Source organism: Haliotis cracherodii, unplaced genomic scaffold (assembly GCF_022045235.1).
Source record: "Haliotis cracherodii isolate W230 unplaced genomic scaffold, xgHalCrac1.p SCAF_2, whole genome shotgun sequence".
Classification (NCBI taxonomy): Eukaryota; Metazoa; Mollusca; class Gastropoda; order Lepetellida; family Haliotidae; genus Haliotis; species Haliotis cracherodii.
In genome coordinates, this window is record NW_027266275.1 from 53990902 (window position 1) to 54017713 (window position 26812).

The 26812-nt window shown below is 40.2% G+C and overlaps 1 protein-coding gene across 5 annotated transcripts; it reads left to right on the forward strand.

Annotated features, from left to right (window-relative positions):
• The first annotated feature begins 423 nt into the window (after positions 1–423).
• LOC139468239 (ubiquitin carboxyl-terminal hydrolase 36-like) lies at positions 424–26131 on the forward strand. Of its 5 annotated transcripts, none has more exons than XM_071250074.1 (18): positions 424–482; positions 2139–2404; positions 4801–5028; positions 5544–5654; positions 8730–8832; positions 9471–9538; positions 9975–10045; positions 10301–10383; positions 11300–11377; positions 12935–13025; positions 14269–14394; positions 14869–14964; positions 16070–16154; positions 17131–18645; positions 19308–19469; positions 19803–19921; positions 20241–20330; positions 21518–26131. In XM_071250074.1, exons 2-18 carry the CDS (start codon positions 2152–2154, stop codon positions 21641–21643), a joined length of 3405 nt encoding a protein of 1134 aa, XP_071106175.1. In that variant the 5' UTR covers positions 424–482; positions 2139–2151; the 3' UTR covers positions 21644–26131. The 5 variants fall into 5 exon arrangements, with proteins under 5 accessions (XP_071106175.1, XP_071106173.1, XP_071106176.1 ...); XM_071250072.1 differs by having other exon boundaries at positions 433–482; positions 2090–2404; XM_071250075.1 differs by having other exon boundaries at positions 433–482; positions 2090–2404; positions 19311–19469.
• Positions 26132–26812: the final 681 nt, after the last annotated feature.

Genomic DNA, 26812 nt, shown 5'->3' on the forward strand with positions numbered 1-26812 from the left:
CTATTTCCCTTTTCACTTCAATTTGAGTTAAGTCTTGAAACAAAACTCTGCCTGCTGAGAAAGGTCGAGTCATTGATTGCTCGATTGATAAATGCCATTTACGTTGCCACCACAGACACCCAACACTTTGAGGCGATATTTTACAAATCCACATGAAAACATTTTGTGAAGAACATTTGACCACAGGCACAGCTGCCTTTTGCGTGGAAAAACATGACTTTTTAAAACGATTTATTGATACATGTCTCAATGTTCTAAGACATATTGTTTTCGCATTGTTTGAAATCAGTGTCATCATAATAACAAGGATGATATCGTCGAAAACTAAAGCACAGAACAAGGCCGGCGTCTTTTCTGAAACAAGTACTTTTACGGAACTTGACAATTGCGCATGTCCGGAACCGGAAGACGTCATATCGTGGCAAAACCCGTATGCAACATTCGAATGAAGATTATTTTTCGACACTCGGAAGTATTTTCAGGTAAAAGACGATGTTATAGCTCCTAGACATTGATATTTCAGTTTTTAAATGAATCAGATACACCTATATTTCCACAGTGAATGACAATTTCTATCCCGATTTACTTGTTTACTTCTTGCGGCCGGCGCACAAACAATGTGAATTCCATGCCTTCCACCGCATGCTTTTCATACATGTCGCCCGATAAGAAATCGAAATTGAAGATGTTTTGCGATTTTGAGGTGTATTAGTGAATAAATATCATCTAATTCAGGAATGTGTAGAGATTAATGGATTAATGTGTTTGGATTTAGTACCAATTGGACATTGCCGAGGTTACATTTTGACGTTTGAATAATCACATGTTAGACTGAGTTCTATCATCACATTAGCCTAAACTTGAGAAACAACACCACACTCTTTGATTAAGCCCTTCAGTCGCTGTAATCAAAAATTGTGTAGACATAACGTGATATTGCAATATTAATATTCAGTATCGTTTTTGAAGTGATTATGCAAATTTTAATCAAGCATGTCTAGCGTAAATTTGAAACCATAAATGACAAGTGCATTCACTGATTCAATGTGTGTATTGATTTCTGTTTCAAATTGTTGTCTCTAAATTAGTTTTATTGATGTTTTGGTGTGTATCAATAATGCATTACTAAGTCCAGAGCAAAAATTATAATGCTAAAGACAACTTTTTTAATGATTTCGAAATGTGTGCAAAAGTATATTTGCATCAAGATCAAAAGTCATCAAGAACATTTCCTGTATTCACGATTAACAGCACCCATTATATTGTAAGTTTTGCAAAAATAGTTCTCGCCTCGACATGTGCTTTGGATAGTGAGTTAATTTAAATTCTGAAATAGACATTTGCTAGCAGGAACATGGACAGACCTCACTGAAAAATCATGGAAAAGTTATATCATGTTTTTTCAGTATCATGTGCACGAGTGCAGTATGAAATAATGTTTGGTTAACTTCAAGAAATGATATAAATAAATCACATGCTTTTCTTATTAAATTTGAAGTTTTTCTTCATCGAGATTACTATCATTTTGATGTTTCCTTCGCCATAATCATGATTACCTGGTACATATTTTTTCCCAAAGAACAATCCCATAACAATATGCAAACTCAACGGTATATGCGCTTCCTTATCTTTATCAACATAACAATATATAAAAAAAGTTCAATGATGTGTATGTTTTTCTGGGAATGAGTTTGACCCAGTTGTCAAACATGTCTAAGGAGCCACAATTCGTTGTTTCCCTTAGGCACACCAGGATTTGATGATCATATGTTCAGTGTCCAGTTTTCCATTATTTTCTTGCGGCTGTCATTGCTAATGCGGTGTAACCAGCCCTCTTTGTACAATGTTTGCATATGCTGACATGAAGTGTTCATCTTTAATACCTTGCATGCTTTTGGTGTAGGAAAATGTTGCTGTATTTAGGCATTGAAAATGGTAATTATGCTCATGATGATGATCCTTTAGAAAGTTAGTAAGTTATGTTAAAGATCATCCTGGCTGAACAAAGGTGACCTAGTTGAAGACTTTCATGTTACAGAAACCACAACATATTATTTTAAGTCTAATAACCGTGACATTTATTTTTTAGGCCTACTGTGGAGTTAAATGGTGATTGGTTATCTTACTGGTCGTTGTAGATGAACCAATGCTATGCCAGCTAGTGCTCTCGAGAACATTGACTCGGCAATAGACGAGACTCTGAAGGCCTCCTTGATAACAGGGAACGGCATTGACAAGCAGCTGGTCTCTTCTGCCAAGAGAGTGCTGCTACACAAGGTGGACTTCCACCCAGCAGACCGACCCTACTCACTGCAGATTGACTCCCTCAGATCCAAGTACATCCCCCTCAACCCATCCCAGACCTACACACCAGGTAGTGGTACTGGGGCAGAAAAAGGGAATGGTAAGTTGACATTAATTTCTTTAACAAGACTTGGACAGTAAGTAGTACCCACAGCAGGTTTCAGGACAAGTTAGACCTTCTGTATCCGATGCTGGTCCAGTGTTTGAAATTTAGCATGAAAGACAAGGGGATCCTCACACCTTATGTTAAAATGTTTTAACATTAAGGGAGTCCCAAGATATCGTTAATATGTTAACTGTAATAATTGCTTAGAAGATAAAGACATATTAAAACAAAAAACAATACACAGCCAGTTAAATTGGTTTGAGAACAAGTGGTAGTGAAAAACTAAAAGGATTTCAATTACTAGTCCATTATCATGATCAAATGCATTTTCTGTGCTACTGTATTTGTTCGTAAACAAATCTGTAATATACAGAAGAGTCCAGACTGTGATGCATCTTTTCAGTCCTAGTGGGGTAGCTTATATAGATTACTTACAGATTGGTCAAGAAGTTGGTTAGTGGCACTTACTGGAGCAGGGTGCTTAATATGGAAAATACAGTACATTAGGAGCATATCCCAAGGTCCCTCTTAATTTTAACCAGGTAATAGGAAACTAAGACGAGGAGCAGGTTACATTGTAATCACTGACCCTGATGTGATGAATTGTTGCTCAGATTATCAGCAACTTGTTTGCCAGGCCACAGCTTCCAATTTGCAGGGGTGGTCGGGTAGCCTAGTGGTTAAAGCGTTTGCTCGTCACACCGAAGACCCGGGTTCAATTCCCGACATGGGTACAATGTGTGAAGCCCATGTCTGGTGTCCCCTGTCGTGATATTGCTGGAATATTGCTAAAAGCAGCATAAAACCATACTCACCCACTCACTCACTCCAATTTGCATATTGCATACTATGCAATAAAACATTATTCACAAAATTTAATGTGTAGTCAGAGACCTAACCTCTTGTTTGAAGAGTCAAGTAAACTTATGAAAAACTTATTTGTTAATTTCTAGTGTCAACATGTTCGATTTAAATATTGAATTGTATTGCATTTGGAAAAAATACACAGGAAAAGGTTTCGTTTTCATAATCATTATATTGTATTATATGTTCATGTTATCAAGAACATACTTGTATTTTCTGCATGTGTTTGTTTGGTATTTATTTCCTGCTAGTGTTGTGCTTTCATTTCCTATCACAGCAGAGTGAGTGAATATTGATTTGTGTTGCATAGTAACCAATGCATGAGTATGAAATGTATTTGAGTTGTTAGGGCGTGTACAACAGTGTCTGAAATTAAGCATGAAAGTCAGGGGTCCTTATGAGAACCCTAATGTTTAAGGCTTAAGATTCGTATACTCTATCAGCAAACCACAAGAAACCCATGTTAAACATTGTACACTATAGTAAAGACACAGAAACAGATAATAGTAACATTCGTCATGTTGATGCACAAATGTGTGGGGAATCAATCATAATGTATGTGACAAAGATTTATGCTAATCTGATGTTTGAATAAACCAGTGAAAAAATTACAATTTGTTAACACTAAACATACTAAACCTGAAGTCCAAACTTATTTGGACCCATGAAGATCCTGGTTAGAGTAGCTATTAGGCAACCCATGCTTGTTGTAAGATGTGACTAATAGGATCGGGTTGTCAGGTTCGCGGATTTGGTTGATGGATGTCATGATATTCCAATTGGATGGATCGATGCTCATGATATCTATCCCTGCCATCCTCTTTAGCGTTAATTTTAACATTTGAAACCTCACACTGCACGTTCTGTTCCAAATTCAGTTTAGCGCGGTTAAAATTAATATACAGGTAACCTAGCTCTGCAGTTAAAACACAGTATGTTTATATCCTTATTCATAAAATTGATGGCAGTCATGTAATCTCATCTGGCTGGCCCAGTCATATAAGGCGCCGCGATTCGCTATGCAGAGTTGCGTCCCTTAGGCACGCTAGAAAAGTATGATTGGGGGTTCGAATCCTGAATACCCATGCTCGTCAGTTTCACCGAAGTGGTATACCTGCATCACTTCGGGCTTTCCTTCCACATTAAGCTAACACGCCAGGATGTAACTGGAATACTGTTAAAAGCGGCGTAAAACCCAACTCCCTCACACTCACTCATCTGAAGCAGGGATTATGTTTAAGACTGGTTGGAATGATGTGCCTGATATTCAAATGATGATAAGCATACACTTGATCTCTTCATGTGCATATACTGTCAATTCTCAAATCAAGAGGCCAGATCTCAAATGGAAATGTCAAAGAAATGCAAATGGATTAAATCGACTTTGGGTCCTTATTAAGGTTTTGGAAATAATGCAAATAGTGATCTGTGCTATATGCTGGCAGCCTTCATCATGTTTGATTTGAAAATTATCTGTTGACTTTTTTTGTATGTGTCACATTGTATTTTTTTAAATGGACTTGCAGGAAAGATGAATGTTGCAAGTCAAAGGGAAGGCGAGGATGGTTTGCCTGTCCCCAAAGTGGTGCTATACCCTGAGGAGCGGGTCAAGTTGGAATGGCGGCGTGTTCAGAAAATTGGGTCGGGGCTCGTCAACATGGGCAACACATGCTTCCTCAACTCCACCTTGCAGTGTCTGACATACACTGCACCTCTGGTCAACTACTGCCTCACTGATGACCACATCACCTCCTGTAAGTGGGCAGAAATGATCAGTTGTGTCTGGAGGGGAACTTCACATGTCTAATATGTGCATGTACATTGTTAAGAATTGTCACAGTGCTAGTATACTGACTGTTCATGCCACATACTTTAGAGTTGTGGCCAAGCAGGGTCATGGGTAGCCCAGTCATCTGAGATGCTGGAATTTATTGTGAGTTGTGTCCCTTGGATGTGCCAGAAACCTATGATCTTGAGTTTGAATCCCAGATTTGCCCTGATTATGTTTCTAGCTTTGTCAGTACCATACCCATACTCATGGGTTTCACCAAAATTGTAAATTTTGAGGACCTGCATCACATTGGGCTTTCATCCCTATAAGTTGAAGTGCCAAGATATAAATGAAATTCTGTTAAGTGGTATTAAATGCAAAGTCTGATGATGATCCTTGTCTGTGTTAACTGGGTTCCCATATCAAGTTGAAATGCTTTGATATAACTACAGTACTGTTCAATCCTTTTATTCATTGTCCTTTGATGTTGCATTTCAGGTAAACAAGCTGGTTTCTGTATGGTGTGTGAACTACAGCGGCATATACGGAGATGTTTTGAGAATGCTGGTCATGCTATCAAACCTCAGTCTATTCTGCAGAAGCTGAAATGTAAGATAGTGTTACCATTTTGAGGAAGAAGTCACCCCCACAGTTACTGCTAGGGGCTAGGTTCCATCATTGCCAACTCACCCCCACAGTTACTGCTAGAGGACCCCCCCCCCCCCATCAACCCCCCCCCCCCCCCCACACACACACACACACACACACACACACAGTTACTGCTAGGGGCCAGGTTCCATCATTGCCAACTCGACCCCACAGTTACTGGTAAAGGCTAGGTTCCATCATTGCCAACTCACCCCCACAGTTACTGCTAGGGGCCAGATTCCATCATTGCCAACTCGACCCCACAGTTACTGGTAAAGGCTAGGTTCCATCATTGCCAACTCACCCCCACAGTTACTGCTAGGGGCCAGATTCCATCATTGCCAACTCCCCCCCACAGTTACTGCTAGGGCCCAGGATCCATCATTGCCAACTCCCCCCCCACAGTTACTGCTAGGGGCCAGGTTCCATCATTGCCAACTCCCCCCCACAGTTACTGCTAGGGGCCAGGTTCCATCATTGCCAACTCCCCCCCCCCACAGTTACTGCTAGGGGCCAGGTTCCATCATTGCCAACTCCCCCCCCCACAGTTACTGCTAGGGGCCAGGTTCCATCATTGCCAACTCCCCCCCCACAGTTACTGCTAGGGCCCAGGTTCCATCATTGCCAACTCCCCCCCACAGTTACTGCTAGGGGCCAGGTTCCATCATTGCCAGCAGGTTTTCCCCAGTTATCATGCTTACCCTCATTTTGATCTTGATTAATTTTTCAAAAAATCAATGTAATTTTTAACTTATCCTGCATTTAGTATAATGCAAGAGATTGCATTATATACAGGGATTATCCTGGAAAATTGTATCTATGAGAGAAAATCTCCCTTGGTCCAAAATCCATGAGATTTTTTGGCATGTGATGAGATTTTCCATATTTTCAGAGATATTTCATCTTCACACAGTGTGTAAACTGTATTTGAATTTTGGTGCTTGTGACTCAAATAATGTTGCAAGAGATATTACTAGATTATATACATATGTCATCCGATATCCTATTTTCCAACATTAATTATTCCACTGCAAATACATGTATTTAAAAACATTAGCATTTATAGTATTAACAGAAAATTACATTCAACTTATATTTCTGTTCATTGTCTACTTTAGGAGAAATTACACTAATATTTATGTATTTCTGTCCATTGTCGACTTGATGGGGAATTATTCGCAAGGACAATTATAGATTGTTTAGGAGGCATGTTTACCACCATCAGCTGTTCATTTTGTTGGCATGCAGAAGACAACAATCTGCAGTTATCAAATTTCGACAGTGTGTGTTTAGATCGTAATTCAATATATTTAGAGAGATGACATGAAATAGTGACTGTTGTAAATGATATTACAATTGTTGGCCAAAATATATTATTTACATTCCAGTGTTTTTGTCAATTTCGCCGTCTTATTTCCGTCTGAAGTGTGTACCATATAAGAGTCCGGGTCTCTGACCATATCATATGAAATCTTATCAATATGGACTTTTCAATTAATTAGAAGTGACAGTTCATTATAGCCTGCAGCCTCGGGGCATCGCTGTGCTTGTCATGTACGCTAAACGGAACAAAATGCACTCACTAACCTTTATGTTTATTCGTGTTCTCTGTATCAGATATCATTCATGTTATCAAACAATGCATATTTTACTGATAAAAGTTCATTATTTACATTAGTAGCTCCGAGTAAAAGCCGGGCCTCGCGCTCTGTTTGACAAGGGAGAGAACTCCATCGTATCGCGGTACAGAGAAAAGTTGTGTATGGAGGTCCGAATTGGACAAAAAGAGGACATAATTCTACCAACCACTTGGTATGATCATGCCCGACATCAGTGATTTGTCCAGACAAGTGCAAAGACAGCACAAGTAAAATTCTAAATTTGTTATCAGCAATAGGTATTCAATGCATATTTACCGAAAAGTAAGAGAAAAATATATTTATAAGTCAACATCAAAATATCAGAAATGATATTTTAAGATTGTTTAAAAAAAATTGGATGACAATAATTTGTCACAAATTGGGAAAATGTTAAAAGTCAACAATAAATATATAAAAAGCACTCCTAGTTTGCCCAAAGTATGTATTTTTCTTTTGGTTACTAGTGAAGAACGTATTTCTAAGTTTGGCATTATGGCCCTTATGATCTCCCAATAGATTCTGGGCACAGAGCGGGAAAAAATGTGCGGACTATGTAACTTCCGTTACCTCATTAGTCGCCATGAATATGCAGATGATCTAGTTCAGGTCGATAGAGAAAGTTTACTTGGGGAACTGCGGGTTATATCGTTGGCCATTGATAGATGGGGGTAAGGCAATATTACAACAGATGCCAGAAATATGTATCAACGGATTAATAACTCCTTACTTACAGCAGACGGAAGATTCCGAGGAAATTGAAATTGTTTACGAAGTGAGCACTTCCTGGTTACTGATTTGCATTAATAGACAGCCGCTAAGAGGCGTGTCCCTCGTGAACTATTGGAAATCACAAATGCCGCGATATGATGAATGCCGCGGTACCATGGGGTCCGAGTATACAATGACTATTGCTCCAGGTTCACCCTCTTGTTTAATTAGCCACAATTAAGTCATTAATTTCCTACAGGTGGCATGTTTTGCCAATGAGGGATAAAAAAAATGTTGCATACTCCACATTGTCAGCTGATGCAAAGCTCCATGCAGTAATATAGGAATCGGTTATGCACAGTAAGAGATAGCATGCAATATTGCGAGTATGCAAATCTGTGTTTCGATTGTATATGACGATTGAATAAACTAGCGTGTAAGTTTTTTATTGACATTTTTAGGTACCATAGATAAATATAGTCAAGCAATACGACATTTTCGATTTTTGTAGGAGAAAATGAAAGTGTTAATGCAGATAAAACTATTGAAAGATCACGCTGATTGAATAATGATGCGATATCTATGGCAACTATGCGAGAATATCGCGGCCTAAGTCAATCCCTGTATACACATAATGGATGATAAGTATATTGATATGATATTTTAGATATTGATGATGTTTTTTCAGTGATTGCAAAACATATGCACTGGGGGAGACAGGAAGATGCACATGAATTTCTTCGCTATGTTGTGGATGGTTTGCAGAAGGCTTGTCTCAATGGCCATTCCAAGTGAGTTATTTATTCCTGAGGGAAGCGTGTCCACTACCGTATATCAAAGCCTAGTTTCTATTCTACCCTTGCTACTTTAAGGCCACTTTTCTCGGCTCGACTCCTCACATAGATCACAAATTTTACAACCTTGTAATGAAAACGCCTGTGCAGGTTGTAGGGTAGAATAGGTCATCAGTACCTGTGCTTATCTTAACAGCAATCTCTTTCACGTCAGTTAACTTAAATCTGATCAAGACCACCCCAAGGGTCTAGTTGGCAAGCGTCAATCCTGAGTGTGGTATATTGGGGGTTTGATCCCTGACTGCGTCATAAGACATCAAAAGATGGTACTTGTTGTTATCCTGCCTTTAGGCATTTAGGGGCTAAAACAAGGACGGCTCAGAGTCAGTATAGAGTCGGCTCAGAGTCAGTATATGGTGTCTGAGTGTTGAATTCATGTTAAACTGTGGCAGGGTATGTTAGTGTGCTAGCACTATAAAATTGGCAATAGTCCGAACTAGTACAAGAAGCCCCACACAAACGCACACATGGATGCAAGTTGTATTTAAGTGTAATCTTGAATGCGATGTTAAGCCCCTTTTCACCTCACCTCAATCTGATCAAAGGAATTGTAAACATCTTCTTTTTGTTTTCAGACTTGACAAATTTAGCAAGGAAACCACTGTGATCAACCAGATATTTGGAGGCTACCTCCGAAGTCAGGGTAGGTGACCATGACAAAATGCAAGGAATAACAGTAGGTTTAGTTTGTAACCTAATATTAATGATATCCAAATGAGTAGGGCTACATTTTGTAAGAAGGCCTGTGTTTAATTCCCACATGGGTACAATATGGTCTTCCTCAAAAAGATATTGCTGCCATATTGATAAGAATGTTATTTGAACCCAGCACTCAATTGATTTTCGTAAGAGGTGACTAGATTGGAATGGGTTGTCAGACTCAGCGACTAAGTTCATCGTCTGTCATCGTACCCTGAAGATGTGGCACATTATTCTTGATAATCACTGGTTTGTCTGGTACAGACTTGATTATTTACCGACTGTTGTCATATATCTTCGATATTGTTGACTGCGGCGTAAAACAACAAACCATGCATTTACAGTGATACTGATTCTTAATTACCTTTCTTCTTTTCCAGTTCAGTGCCTCAGATGTAAAGAAAAGTCAAACACATTTGATCCATTTCTGGACATCAGTTTGGATATTAAGGTCTGTATTTGAATGCCTCTGTCAGTGTGGTTGAGCCATCATTTTGTAACTCAAATTATAACTTCCAGTATGACCTTGCCATGATGGTACTAGAATATTGCTGAACGCTCTAATACCATACACTCTTTTTCTCGTCATTCCTGAAGATACGTTTGAGCCAAGGACCATGTCATGTGTGTCATCCTCTTACATGTTCATTGACTATGTAAATTCTATGGTGTAACAGTGAATTTAGCCTTGTTTTTCCTATTTCAGAATGTGCAGAGTGTTGAGAAGGCATTTGAGCGATTTGTGCATCACGAGACTCTGGATAATGACAACGCCTACATGTGTCCAAGGTAGGCACCATCGTGTTGAAGTTTGGACTATCAGTACACATTTTTTGGCTGGAAGTTCTGTTCAGAGCATTAGAATAAAATATGTGATTTATGTGGGTTTGAATCCAAGATCGGAACTGATTATGTTCCTAGGTTTGTCGGCACCATACTCTTGCACATGGATTCCAAGAAAGTGAAGAATGTCATTTGTTGCATCACTTCATGATAACTTTCCATGGGAAGCTGACACATCATGATATAGCTGAAACACTGATTAAAGCGACATTAAACCCAACTCACTCACTCAATCCTTGCTTAAAATCAGACAGATCACTATGCAATATAAGGTGGTTCAAATCCCAGATTCTCTTGATTGAGGTATGTTGATTTGTGCTTGGTTTCACTCAGTGGTAAACGCCTATGAGATGCTCCACTTTGGGATTTCCTCACAAATTTTCCTGAGATGCCTTGACATGCTTGTCTAACCGAATTGCTTGCTCATTGAAATTTGTTTTGCTCAATGTGCAACGTTCGAATTGGTCGCAATTTAGTGATATGTTCATCGTGCATGATAAACATACTGATTACACAGATGTTTTGTTTGTTTGTGTGTTAACGCTGCGCTCAGCAATTTTCAAGCTATATGACAGCGGTCTGTAAATAATTGTGTCTGGACCAGACAATCAAGTGATTGACAGCATGAGAATCGATCTACGTATTTGGGATACAATGACAAGCATCAACCAAGTCAGCTAGCCTGACCACCTGATCCTGTTACTCGCCTCTTACAACAAGCATAAGTTGCAGAAGAGCTATTCAAACCCAGATCTTCATGGGTCAACAGATGTTCTGAAAGCATTTAGTGTCTTGTGATACAGGGTGAGTGTGAAATGTCAGCTAGTTGATACAAGATGGTAACAAACATAACTCTTTTCAGGTGCAAGCAGAAAGTTTCTGCTCACAAGAGATTTTCAATCCACAAAGCACCAAATGTACTCACAGTCCAGCTTAAGAGGTAGGTTGACTCAGAACAAATCTTGTCATGAACCAATGTTTCTCATTGCGTGTCTAATAATCTTCGCAATACACTATAAATACTGCATTCGACGTAATAAGCGCCCAGGGCGCTCTCAAAATTAGAAATAGGGGGCTCTTGTTAGAATATCATTTTGGTAAAGAAAAAAAAGATTTGAAAGATACATTTCGTGGTTTATGCTGACAGCCTGAAATATTTATATGCGACATATATTTTTCAAGAATTTAATTGGCCATAATTAAGGGTGCATATTACACACGAGTGTGTATTATACACGAATAAATAGGTCTTGTGTACATTGATCAATCGGAAGGGTTGCTAATTGGGATTGTTCACTAGCCAATATATTAGCAAATATCGCTGTGGGTGCTTATTCGAGTGGGGCGCTTATTACGTCGAATACGGTACATCTTACCTTTGAGCACATTTATTGTCCCCCCGCCGCGCGAAAGCGCGAAGCGGGGGATATAGTATTCATGACCGTCCGTACGTCTGTACGTCCCACCTGTTTGTTGCTGTGATATCTCAAGAACTAAACACTGGATTGTTTTCATATGTGGAACTATGGTGTATATACAGACTCCTCAGACACCAGTCGGTTTTTGTGACCTTGACCCCATTTTCAAGGTCACAGCAGGCAAATCTGCATTTGGAGTTGGAAAACGGTGTTGCCGCGATATCTCAAGAACTAAATACTGGATTGTCTTCATATTTGGAACTATGGTGTATATACAGACTCCGCAGACACCAGGCGGTTTTGGTGACCTTGACCTCATTTTCAAGGTCACAGCAGGCAAATCTGCATTTGGAGTTGTAAAACGGTGTTGCCGCGATATCTCAAGTACTAATCGCTGGATTGTCTTCATATTTGTTACTATGGTGTATATACAGGCGGGGGACATTTCGTCACTTTGTGACAAATACTTGTTTCTGTTTACAATTGGATAGTCAAATGACATCATCTTGCCAATTTTATCGTCATAATGCCTCGCTAAGTGAGGCCATCACCTGATTTCAAGCCCCTCCATGACAGTCTAGTTATAAATAGATGCACAACATGATCAGTCACATGACATTACAAACAATAAGTTTGCAAACTGCAACCAATACATCATCGGTGGATACGAATGTTCTGATGCAAAATTATCATCACATCAAGTTTGATTAAAATTCGCATTAGTGAAAAAGTAAGTTTCGAGGTATGTTTCATTACTTTTTGAATATCTTACCTTATGTAGCTTAATTCGTAAAATAACTTCAGCAGCAAGTGGTGAACACTTTGATGTCTTCTGTGAGCTTTGAAGCGTCTACCTTGATAACGTCATAAAGCGCATGGTAAGGTATTGTTCAGGGCCTCGAAAAGAGGTGAGGCTCGAAAACATGTTATGTGGCAATACTTTATTCGGGTGAAATACTGTTGATACTATCGGAAGAGGTCATTCAAGTATCATGTTACAGGAAAGCACATCACATACATGTTTTATTGACAACCCTGATTTTCCTAGAATGTGCCTCCACCATTGCTATTTGCTTCAGGTTTGACTATAACCGCTTGATGGGAAAGGTGAGCCGACACATCCAGTTTCCCGATAAACTCAACATTCGGCCGTACATGAGTAGTGAGCAGGTGAGAGAAAGTTACACACTTCTCAAGGCAGCATCAAATTGAGAATTTTTTTTTTTCATTAAGAAATATAATGCTAAAAATTTGGAATAAAGTTTTGCTGGTGCAGATGACACCCACTTGTCAGAAGAGCCTATTTGGCTGCAGCGGTATAGCTGGAATGTTGCTGATTGTGGATTATCTGGTCCAGGTTATTGACAGGCTACAGCAGCATAGCTGGAATATTGCTGACTGGCGTCTCTTTCCAGGTTATTGACAGGCTACAGCAGTATAGCTGGAATATTGCTCACTGGCGTCTCTGTCCAGGTTATTGACAGGCTACAGCGGTATAGCTGGAATATTGCTGACTGGCGTCTCTATCCAGGTTATTGACAGGCTACAGCAGCATAGCTGGAATATTGCTGACTGGCGTCTCTGTCCAGGTTATTGACAGGCTACAGCGGTATAGCTGGAATATTGCTGACTGGCGTCTCTGTCCAGGTTATTGACAGGCTACAGCGGTATAGCTGGAATATTGCTGACTGGCGTCTCTGTCCGGGTTATTGACAGGCTACAGCAGCATAGCTGGAATATTGCTGACTGGCGTGTCTGTCCAGGTTATTGACAGGCTACAGCAGCATAGCTGGAATATTGCTGACTGGCGTGTCTGTCCAGGTTATTGACAGGCTACAGCGGTATAGCTAGAATATTGCTGACTGGCGTCTCTGTCCAGGTTATTGACAGGCTACAGCAGCATAGCTGGAATATTGCTGACTGGCGTGTCTGTCCAGGTTATTGACAGGCTACAGCGGTATAGCTGGAATATTGCCGACTGGCGTCTCTGTCCAGGTTATTGACAGGCTACAGCAGCATAGCTGGAATATTGCTGACTGGCGTGTCTGTCCAGGTTATTGACAGGCTACAGCGGTATAGCTGGAATATTGCCGACTGGCATCTCTGTCCAGGTTATTGACAGGCTACAGCGGTATAGCTGGAAGATTGCTTACTGGCGTCTCTGTCCAGGTTATTGACAGCCTGGAATATTGCTGACTGGCATCTCTGTCCAGGTCATTGACAGGCTGGAATATTGCTGACTGTGGGGTGAAAGAAACTCAACTCTCTTGCTCTGACACATTTTGCCATGCTGACTGGAATTGTAACTTTAAAGTTAATTAAGATGTCAGATACTTTAAATTCATTCTGTTGGTTGCTATGAAGCAGAAATGTTTGCATATGTGGGTATTTACCAGCATGTGTTCATCTTCAGGGGGAGCCCGTGATGTACCACCTGTATGCAGTACTGGTCCACTCAGGCTTGCACTGCAACTCCGGTCACTATTACTGCTATGTGAAGGCTCCCTCTCAGATCTGGTACTGCATGAATGACTCCACGGTAAGTTGCTCCCCTTCATTATACCAGGGGTGTCAAGTTACACACGTTTACTACCCATGAAGATCTGGGGTAGAAGAGGCCTTCAGTAACCCATTCTTGCCGTAAAAGGCGACTATGTTTGTCGTAAGATGTGACTTACGGGATTCGGTGGTCAGACTCGCTGACTTGGTTGATGCATGTCATCATTGCATGAGTCGATGCTCATTATGTCAATCACTGGATTGTCTGGTCCAGACTTAATTATTTACAGACCGCCGTCATATAGCTGGAGTATTGGAGACTGGAGAGCTTAATTCAAAGACAGCTCAAATTACGTAAAGCTAACTGTGTTGTATTGTAACTCGTATATATATGTGAGGTTTATTATTCTTGTCACCATTAAACATTCACTGAAAGCATGACGGAAAAAGCGGAGTATATGTTTTGTCTGCCTTGTTCTGTGACGTAACTCGAGCCCCATCATACTGTGTCCAGGTCCATCAAGTGAGCAGCAGTCGGGTGTTCAATGCTGAAGCCTATCTGTTGTTCTACATCAGGACTGCGGCGCCAAGACAACAACAAATCAGCAAGGTACTGTTACATCACTGCCTTGTGAAATGAGGCTCTTATGATCCCATGATTCTATTACGATTTTAATGTTTCACTGATGCATTGCGCTTTCTGTGGTCTATGATATGTGTATTGTACAGAGATACTGTGTATCAAAGGGTGAGGAAATAGTTTCATGGTGATATGTGCTAGTGTTCTTTAATTGAGACTAAGATCTGAGATGTGGCTTGGTCTAGCTTCTAGTCATTCTCTCTTATGAGTGGGATAGCCTAGTGGTTAAGGCATTTGCTTGTCATATCAGAGACCCAGATCTCCTTCCCCACATGTGTACAATGTGTTAACTCCTTTCCTGGTATCCCTTGCCATGATATGACTAACAACAGCATAGAAAATATGCTACACACACTCACTCATTCCCTCTTATGGTGGAAATAATCTCACTTCACATTACTTTTCTCATCTTCCCGAGGCTAGAGAGTTAACTGACTATAAAAGTCCAGTTTCCACACTTGCCGAACTTGGCTGGAACTCCTGGGCTCGATCGAAGCGCCACCAGTGGCTATTTTGAGTTATGTATCTTTTATGCCTCTCCTATGGTCCGATCAGATTCCACCTCTCGCATCACAAAATGGCAGCGCCCAGTCAAGACGATTTCATCGATAATCAAGATCTATATTGTCGTAAAACGAGTCTTACATCACAAAGTGCATCAAATCATGTGAGCACCTTGATTAAAAACATGAAAAGATTTAGAATATATCTGTTGACAACGAATTGGTGGTGCACATGCTTTGCAAACCCTGCAATCGACCGAAATCTGCTTGATTTCATTTGATTTGGACAATACATAGACTCATTAGTCCAGACAAAATGTAACTCCATAATACCAGCCTAGTTCGGTAAGGGTATAAACTGGACTTTTATAGTCAGTTAATTCACTTGCCTCGGAAAGATGTACTTTTCCCAGAGACTTTATAAGCATGATAAGAACAAGCAAATGTAATTATGCAAACACTAATTTGTTGTAAATGAGTTTATGCAAATGTACGTCAGACAAATTTTGTTTTCTTTCAGTGCTATTTAGTATTTAGATCAGAACTAAAACTATGTTTATTTTCCATACCAGACTGGGTTTATTGGCCCTACAATGCCTGCAAACCACACACTGAACAACCAGCCAAGGTTCAAGACCGTAAATGGAACCCATGGAGGTATGTGTGGTATTACAGGTTTTTGATTGAGTGACTAGGATCACAATGATTGTGTCTGCTACATTGGTTGTAATTATGATCACAATGATTGTGTCTGCTACATTGGTTGTAATTATGATCACAATGATTGTGTCTGCTACATTGGTTGTAATTATGATCACAATGATTGTGTCTCCGTGATAGAAACTGGCACTAGTCCTATAGTCCTTGCCAAACTGCCCAATAGTTAAGGTATCGTAAGGACTAGTAGAAATTAACCATTTTGAAGGGTTTTGCATTATGTTATCATAAGACCTAGTGGACTAAAGATGTTATTTTCTAGCATTGGCTACTACTTTTGTTTTGTTTATGATCAAAATGCTTATGTCTGCTACTTTGGCTGTGGACCCATGAAGGTCCGGGGTAGAATAGGTCTTCAGCAACCCATGCTTGACGTAAAAGGTGACTATGCATGTCATAAGAGGCGACTAACGGGATTGGGTGTTCAGACTCGGTGACTTCGTTGATGCATGTCATTGTATCCCAGTTGTGTGGATCGATGCTCATGATGTCAATCGCTGGATTGTCTGGTCCAGACATGATTATTTACACAGACCACCGTCATATAGCTGGAATATTGCTGAGTGCAGCATTAAACAACAAATAAACAAACTTTGGCTGTGATCATGATCACAACTTGACGTCTACAACTTGACTTGGATTATCTGTCCCAATACATACTTAAGGGGACACAGATGACCTAGTGATCTAATATGCAGCATGTCAATGCAGAGTTATCTCCCTTAGTCATGCCAGAATCGACTGATTGTGGCTGACCTACCACATCAGTTATGTAAGCTGACATGCTCTGATGTTAAATACTGGTCAAAGCACATCAAATCCAACAACTGACAAAGTGATATATATGCTTAATTTAACTGTATGGAATGACAAAGTTATTATGAAAATGTGACTAAAAGCTTTTTCTATTATTCAGGCCAGACAAGTACAGATATTGGAACCCCAGTTGCTAGGAAACAGAATATGACTTGTGCAAGCACACCTGAACGAACACCAAAACTTGTGCCAAAACCAATGGGTACACCCTTGCCAGAAAAACGTGATAAGGTTTCTTTTGGTATACGAGCAACATTGACCAAACCACCTCACTCACAAGAAGGGCCTGGAGATGGTAAACCTAGAATTGTTGTGCAGATCAAGAATGGAAAAGTGACGGCCTTGGAGAAATCTCCAGATGGCAAATCTAAAGTGGTGAATGGTGGTTCTAGAACCAAATCTCAGCTTGTTCCGTATGGAGAGGATTCAGATTCAGATCAAGAAAACAAATCAAAGTTGATTTCGAAGAAGACCACTGACACCAAGGTGGATGAGTGTGGGCAGAAGCCTGAGGATGGCGATGGCGTTGTGTTTGACAGCAAGCTAAATGCCACCACATCAGTACCAGGGAACTCAAAGCTGTTGGAATCTGCTATCAAAAGAGAAACTGCTTTAGAGAAAGGAGAGATTACACCTAAGTCCAACACCCATGACCTAACATTAAAACTGAATAAATCCCACAGTGCTCCTGTGAAAAGGTCTTTCAGTGACAGTAACTCGCTGTCCTGTGTTACATCTCCCACTTCCAAAATTAATGCAACATCCTCTTGGCATGTACAAAGCCAGGACACGGCCCCCAGTCCATCAGTGGGTAGTTGCTCCAGTACAAACAGTGTGAACTCCACCACCGAGTGGCATGTGATTGATAAGAGCGAGGCTCTGCAGTATGCTAAGGTCCCAGAGCGACAGCATGTAGGCTGGACAGTGACTCCTGAGGGGGTAGAGATGGGGGATGGGGACAGCGGTGGTGGGATGGGACAAAGGGGTGAGTTGGTTCAAGTCAGTAATCATATAGCCGGAGATGGGGATATGCTGGACGATATTGAGAAGGACCACCAGATATGTGATACTGAACTTGACAAGTGTTCTGTTCCTGAGGTAGATACTGTTGACAGATTGAGCCATGAGATTGAACACAAAAAGACAAATGGTGATCACATGAATGATGTTTTTGTCAATGGGAAGTCTTCGACGGCAAGTTCAAGCCCTTCCGGTTCGGCCATTGCAAACGGCAGCCATGTGGATGTGTCCGAGAAGCAGCATCTGCTGTCCGAGTCTGCTACACCTGATGTCCATGTACACAAAAAGCATAAGAAACATAAGAAACATAAAAAGAACCATGAATATAAGTACCAGGAGCTTCTGAACGAGAGCAGCAGCTCTGCAGAGACATCAAGTAAAAAACACAAGAAGAAGAAAAAACACAAACACAAGCGAGACCGGGAGGATTCTGAGAAAGAGAGGAAACATAAACACCGGTCGAGTGATGAAGACAGCAAACCACGGAAGAAACATCGAGAGCTGGATGAGGTAGAATATCAGTATGAATGGGTTGAAAAGACCAAGGACTCGCTACCAGCAGAGAATGGTGATAGCCAACAAAGTGTGAAGGAAGGTATGTTATTTTGCTGCTTTTGTGGTTCTCTTGGGCAACATTTGCCTCTAATGATTTACTTCCAGCCACATGAAGAATGTCCTTATAAGTTTGAATTATATGTGAGAAGAGATTGTGTACATATCTGTCAGGAGGGTTATTAGCTTGTTAAACAGTCAATGGTCTCAATATACAATACGTGTTTTATCAGTCTTCCAAATACAGGGGATCTTAGGATCCTTGAGATTTTCTCCCATAGTATTGGAATCTAGGGACCCCACATCTCTGAACTTTCAATGCTAGAATTATGACAGGGACCCCTTGACTTTTGGGCTTGATTTGAAGCACTCTTTGGTCATGTTCATATTTCATGTATAAGAGGGGCGGTCGGGTAGCTTAGTGGTTAAAGCGTTCGCTCATCACGCCAAAAACCCGGGTTCAATCCCCGACATGGGTACAATGTGTGAAGCCCATTTCTGGTGTCCCCTGCCGTGATATTGCTGGAATATTGCTAACACCTTATTCACTCACTCACGTATAGGAGTTTTGTCCAGAGAAGTTTGTAGCAGGGAGATTAAATGTCACAGAAGAATTGTGACAGTTTCGCCAGGTTCATAAGAAATGGTTTTGGTCTCGAGAGCAATTGCACTTTTGCTCCTACCTTAACTTTATCTGTCTTCTAGCAGTTCCGAGCCAGCCGTGGGACTGGCATATGAAGGAAGGCGGGAAGAAGACACTGGAGGGCGACAGCAAGATCAAGTTGACCTTCTGGGATGGGTCCAAGACGTCTAAGGTGGCATCTGAACTGGAGAAACAGTCATCCAGTAGAGTGTATGGAGCATCAGGTCAGTGTTGGGGAGGGTTCTAGTGACAGCATTTGTGTACCCCATGGACATTCTGTGGAAGAGTGGGTTCCTATTACAGGGAGGTTTGACCCCAAGTCTGCAGCAAATGTCAGTTAAGATTCCCAGATTTGAAAACTAAGATGGACAAACAAAATAGGAGACTTGACTTTGCAAGATTTTCAGATAAAGTATAAAGTATCCGATTTCATAGTAAAATACCTCTAAACCTTAAAACAAGTCCCAATTGGGAATAACTAAACAAGTTCTTAATCTGCCTGCCCAAACTTGAAGTCCTAGATAAAAGCTCGTAACCATGGTGTTTGACTATTGCAGTATTGTCTTGGGAAGGAGAACAAAGTATACTTGACCAGCAGGCTGAGAGAGACAAGGAGCGGGACCGCAAACGATACTGGGACAATGCCGATGACGACGATGAGCTTGACAGGGGAAAGGTGAGGAGTGTTCACACATACTTTAAAGTAAAGGGAACTTGTGATACAGCACAGTATTGTCCTGGCAGCATCACCATTTCACAAGGAGCCCTATAACAGCCTAAACCAGGCTCCAGATTCATCATTAAGAGTTGGAGTCTTAGGTGTCCACATACTGATGATTGTAGTTTTTCCCAAAGTGGCAAACACATCCATTAAGTATCACCTTTGTTTTGCTTTCAGCATACAGACATACTGTAAAATAATGCTAAAAGCAGTAAAACAAGCTGTGTTTGATTCTCTTGATTGTTCTCTAAAATGTGATGTTTGTTTCCTTCAGACAAAGAAGGTAAAGAAACTCCATCCTGAGCCACTGTATGCCGGTGGCAACCCCTTCCAACGGATGCAGGATGACAGAAATAAAGGCAAGGTATGAAGGAATGGGTCAGGCTCGACACCATGTCCCAGTTTATCAGCATGGATAGGAGGTGGCATCTTCCCGAGGCAAGGGAGGTAACTGACTATAAAAGTCCAGTTTCCACCCTTGCCGAACTAGCCTGGAATTCCGCGGCTCAATCGTAGCGCCACCAGTGACTATTATGAGTTACCCGGGAAGATGAGGTGTAGGGTTAAAGAATGTTTATTGTTATTCCTCTATTATGAATTACATTCGTTATCTCTACCAATTGATGAAACCATACATTTCAGTGTTGACCCCCAAATCATGTTACTGACACTGACCTTAAATATTGTCCTGTCACATGATCAGTGTTGACCTGTCTTGTGATGAATATTGACTCTCATCTGCCAGAAACCAATATGGCGCCTGGTAGTAACATTTCACGGACCGACAGTTTTAATGGCTTCTTGAACTTTTAATTGAATTTCTGTGATTATTCTTGAGGAGGTCAATATGCAAAAAGCAGGATCTGAGGATCCGACTGGACCAAGGCCACAGGTTAGACCACCTCGGGGTGGGTCCGGGTCCTTGGTTTTTGCATATTGACCTTGTCAAGAGTTTAATGTGATGGTTTCATGATATCCTTCTTTCTCATTTGAGTTTATAAGAGTATGAATAACCCATATTTAAGCTGATGCGTCTTTAACAAGACTGTTCTAGTAATGACAAACACTGCAGGTTGCATGCTCCCAATGCATACTGTTTGGCACAACTCTGTGATGGTTCATTCAGCACAGGTTGCTGTCATTTAGCTAACTAACAATATGAATGTTAGTACTCATGCAAAGTGACAATCATTCTCAACATGATCGGCCCAATGATGTCACTGGGATTTTGTTGACAGGGAATTTGAAGTGACATTTTAGTGATCATTTACAATTTGATGGATGTGGTTTAAAATTCCAGAATCCCCTCTATAATGATCCTTTGTGTCAGCGCCGAAGTGTTACATGTCTACAACCTATGGCATTTTGTACTTTTCTGTAAGCTGCCACACTATGTTTAACATTAACAGTGATTAATTTCTTTCCAAGCTGTGCCGAATACATCTGGTTCAGTAACAAACATTATGAACTTTCTAGCCAATACATTTTTGATTGGATTCATCTAAATATAAACATTTTAGGGCCGAAATCACGATTTTTGTCTCATTACAGTCATGGTTTAACACGGACAGTCGCCAGCCTCACTCGCAGCATCGAAACTACGACCACCATGGCGACCACGCAGGCCGATACTGCAGTCATTCGTACAGCCGGGATCGTCATGCCTACAGACACTGATTCCCACGATGCTACCTGGATGTTGTGCAACTAACAGTTGAAATGTTTTGTAGTGGCCACAAATGACATTGGATGTTCAGGTTTTAGTCATGTAGAAGTTGGTAATTCAGATTCTTTGACACTGCAATTATACTCTTTTCTGTGCCGCGTTCTTGACTTGTTGTATAAAGAATTGTGAAAATGACATGTATGATAATATTTATCATGTGTCAAGGTATTTATTGCAAAATGTTTGGTACCACTATTTTGAAAATTGAAATATTGGCATCACTAGCATGATTGAGCATATTTGTATTTTGATCCAATGTTTGTGTATGTATGTTTGCTATGCTGGGTAAGATATAAAGGTATGGAGTTTCAACCAAATATCTCCACTTTGTATACTTGAATGGACAAAGATTTTGATGAAATTGTTACCTGGTTAGGAAAGAAGGGATTGTATGGCTGTGAACATTTCTAATGAGGCAATCCTTTTTTGTCACAAATCTAACAATGCACAGATTTGACTTTTTTTATTTGTTACTTGCTGAAATAATGTGCATTTTAGATACTTTCACGTTCTGTGTTTTGTTTGAGAATATGTTTTACCCTTTGCTTTCAGATTTTTTTATTTGTTATATGTTTTTACTTAAAATTAAGTTCAAACCCAGTGTAGCAAATGTATGTAAATGAAGGTAAATGAGAATATGTAACCCTTCCCTTGCCTCCCCTTAAACCACGTGTACAATTTTTTGTTTCTTTTCATGTGTGTATTTGTCAACAATGTTGCGTTCCACGTTTGTGTTGACGCTGAAGATTTGTATAGACTGAACATGTGCTGGCTGTTGTTACATGAAGCTGTTTGCTATAGCATTCTACATGATGATGACAGAGTCCAGTTATAGTGACACCTAAGGGTTGCGATATGGTACACATCAGCCTCAAGAGCCTTTCACTCATACATGTCTTGATACACCCAAATTGGACTGTGGTACGGCCTCAGCAAACTGTTATGTCTGTTGGAATGGCCTGGTTTGGAGGACACCTTCTGGGCCCACTTGAACGAAGCACTCTAAGCGCTAAGATTATCATAGCACCCCTACTTTAACATAGGCTTACAATAGTCGTAGCACTAAGATCGCTTTGTACAAGTGGGTTTTTGTCATCGTCCATCAGTTCTTGTATACCAATTTCTACTTAAAGTCTTCTTCTGGGATGACATAATGATCAGCATCATATTGTCCTACACTATGGCAAGCTTGTTTTTCGTTTTGAGTAATTGTGCATGGTGCCTCCTCATCAAATTGTTTTGTACCCGACACATATAACCATACAAACTGGAAGCTTTGCAAGGCGATGTGGAAAGCCAGTTAGTTACTCCTTGCGTTTGACCTAAGATACCAACAAACAATTTTTTGTTGTGGCCTTAGAAGAAGTATTGTCAGGTTGTGTATATGAAATGTCAGGGTATTGTTCATACAACAGTACAGCTGCAAATATACACCTGGACCAGAGTGATGAAGATCTCCTACTTTCATGTCACAACCTACCATATCTTTGGAAATATCTTCCTTTGGCATGGATCACTTTTGATATGTCTGACATACCACCACTAGCACTAGAGCACACTGTTTGACCAGATGATCACAAGTAAAATCACTGAAACAGTTGAAGAGGTAGTCAGATATTGCCATGGAACAGTTTCAAAAAGTGCCATTAATTTATCAGTTTCAGTTTCTATGTTTCAATATGAGTATGTCGCATACACAATATCATTCGTCACCACTCGCCCCTTTCCGTACCCTGCAAGAAGACTCATCCCCCTATTGATGAATGTTATGTGCAAAAATACGACAAACCAATCAGAATGTGCGTGTGATTTCAAGTTCTTCGTCAAAGAATCCCTCAGAAATAAATTTTGCATCTGAAATATATATAATATATGGGGAAATATATATGAACCATTACGCAACGAGTTGACAATTGTTTTTAGTATGCCCGTTTGCGCTAAGACAGAACCCAGTTGCAATAATGGCCATGAGAGGGGCATGAGTCGCTATTCGGCTTGTCGCAGAATAACACAAGTTGGTCATGAATGACACAATATAAGAAATGTGAAATCAGAAAATGATTCCAGATACTATTTTAAGGAATAGCTTTTTTATATGAAAATGTAGTAAAAAATGCTGAACCTATTCCCAGGTGTTGTTGATGTATGAATGAATGCTGTGTTGCCATATCGTTATACCTTTGTATCACAAATGCAACTGATTGCTGTACAGTTGGTGTTAGCATTCATCTCTACTTGTCCACTATGTGTGATATTAGTCAGCATTGGTACAGTTGGCAGAGCATCGATCTCTGTGAAAGTGGATCCCTGCCTAGCTTGTGATACTGCTTTGATTGGGCTTTGTGTCAATCTGAAAAACATTTCTACTTGGTTTCAAAATGGTTTTTGTTATATCATTACATTAGATGGTAAACAGAAAGCACTGGGACGCTGTGGTCTAAGGTGCTACAACTGGATGTACAGAGTTGTTCCCCCTATTGACCAGGATCTGCTGGTCATGTGTCTAAATACAAATTAGCCCATATTGTGATTCTTGGACTGTCAGTACCAGAGTGGGTTTTACCAAAATCCTCAAGATCATGGATAGGGAATGGGCCATCAAATGATTACCAAAATTAAGCACACAACTTTTTGGGCCCTTGCCATAGACCTAATGTTAAAAATTAAAGATTTAGGGTGTCCAATATAATCTTTCAGATTCAAGTCCTCAAAATGTCTTAAACAGTCCAGTGGTTAGGGATACATGTTAGATTGCTTGAAGAAGTGCATTTGTTTTCCTCTGATCAGGAGATTTTTACATTATTATCCTCTTTCAGAATTTTTTTTTTTTTAGTTTTTGAAACATGAGCAAGATGACAATGTCGGAGATCTACTTAAAAACAGGGAGTGCAGTTTTCTGACTGACACAAGTATTCAGTTTAACAGACACTAATAATAGATTTGTGAAATTATGTGTTGACATTACTTGAGCAGCAGTTGTATATACTACTGAAATTGTGATAGTGAAATTGTCACCACAGATATCTACAGAAAACATCAGTTGGCATGATGGACAGTGCTTAATGCAGATTTGCATCCCTTAGATTTGCCCTGTTATGATGGTCCCTCTGTCAACACCATGCCCTTGTTTCATGCAAGTGGTTGGTGTCGGAGACATTTGAGGCAAAGCTGAGTTTAACAGCAGCTGTGATAGTTAGAAACATAGTACCAAAGATATACTACTCAAAAGTAGTTAAAGAACACCCAATGTTTTCATATGACTGATTAACAATTGTCATATGAAAAAACATGGGTGTTCTTTCTCTTTATTGAGTTGTATATATTCTCATAACTTGCATTGTTTGGTTTGATTCGGTCTCGTGTACAGGTTCTGATTCCGCCCCTACATTGGGCAGGTCACTCTGCAGATATGATGACAGAAAGGTTTAGTCTTCACAAATCTGATGATACTTTTACTAAGCTGTTTATTGGTACTTATGGTACAATTGTTATCTATTTTTGTGTCACCAAGTGTTTTTTCAAACAGGGTTCACAGAGGTCCATGTGGTCCAGTAACAAGATGCAAAGTCTTCTTAAAAGAACAAAGATTTTACTTTGATTTTTTTCAACCGTGGTAAGCTTTAGCATGTAAATACCAGTCAACCGGTAGACGAGGATGCTGCTGGTATGGTTTTGTGTATGACTTGAACTGGGTTGTTGGGGACATTATCGTGCACTAGTATGAAGTGGTTCATCTTAAAATTATAGACTAAATGATAAATCGTGAAAGTATGGCATTGGATGTAACAAAATAATAAACTAACAGGTTGTTTATTGCTGATGGAAATTTAGGAGCACCACAGCTATGACATTATTGCATTTAAACCTCATGCCCAAAATATGATTTATTAAAAACCAATCTTAAAAAAAATTAAGTGTTCTGAATTTAGACCAGCACATATGTTTAAAGGTATGTCAATTCGAAAGCTTTATTAACTATGTTTAATGTCCTATTGTACTGTATGCATGCTTTAATACCACAGCTTCCTCCACAGTGTATAATAAGGAAGTATTGCTGACTACATGACTAGTGCAAAGATGCGTGTGTATAGTGTAAGTAATTGACTGTCCTATCTCATTAATATACTGGTCTAAGTTACTCCTTTCGCCTGCCAAGATTTGCTGGACAGGGGTTGAAATTGTTATCCGTGGTTTGTCATCACAATACTTGTGCTTCTGGTGTAGTAAATGTCTACGTTTGGAGCTTTTCTCCCACATTAGGCAGAAATGGTGTGATATGATTGAGATACTGTTCAAAGCAGTTTTGAACCCAACACGCTCACTCCCAGTTGGTTGTCAGACACCTGTGGTGCAGTTTCTCTGTGAGATGGCTGGCATTCTCACAAATATCACTCCACCAATGTACACAAATACTTGACCCTCCAATCTCTGCAGATTCACCATGACTCCTTGGCCAACACAATATTTGTGCTTCTTGTTAACACCAAAGTGATAATGTCTGTGAACTGCATCACTTTGGCCTCTCCACCTTCAAGGTGATGCTTGATACAGAAGAGTTTAGACCCAGATCACCCTTTCTCTCAAGTTTGTCTGCAAACTCCTAACAAACCTGGAGAAACTGCTTCCTCCCCATACTGGTTGTCCCTGCATCACTGTGCGCTTTCCCTCCAAATCAAGCTGACGCACCATGTAAATAACTGAAATACTGTTCAAAGCAGTGATAAATAAGCCCACACATGACTGGTTTGCCTGGCCCAGACTTGATTATTTACAGACTGACTGACTGACATGAAATAGCTCCCTTTAGATGTTAAGAAGTGTGATATTTTGTTTGCAGGTTAGTCTTGATCTGATTAGGTATGAACATGGTCAGTGTCGCTTCTGTATCCACCCATCTGCATTCTCCACTGTCTTAATGCTGCCATGAAGATCCATTGCTGTATTCTGCTTTTTTCTTATTCTATCAACTGGATAACATTTAACCCTATTAGCTCCTATGGATCTGTGCTATCAGTTTTTGTATATGAGCATCTGTTGCACACAGAGAATGATGTGGGCATCATGAGGTATGATCTGTCCCGAGATCCCCGAGGCTGAATATGTGCCCAGTACCATTTACT

Coding starts and splice junctions, on each gene's coding strand:
- LOC139468239 (XM_071250074.1), top strand. CDS start 2,152: ATGCCAGCTAGTGCTCTCGAGAACATTGACTCGGCAATAGACGAGACT. Junction 5,655..8,729: donor TATTCTGCAGAAGCTGAAAT/GTAAGATAGTGT, acceptor ATGTTTTTTCAG/TGATTGCAAAACATATGCAC. Junction 14,395..14,868: donor ACTGCATGAATGACTCCACG/GTAAGTTGCTCC, acceptor TACTGTGTCCAG/GTCCATCAAGTGAGCAGCAG.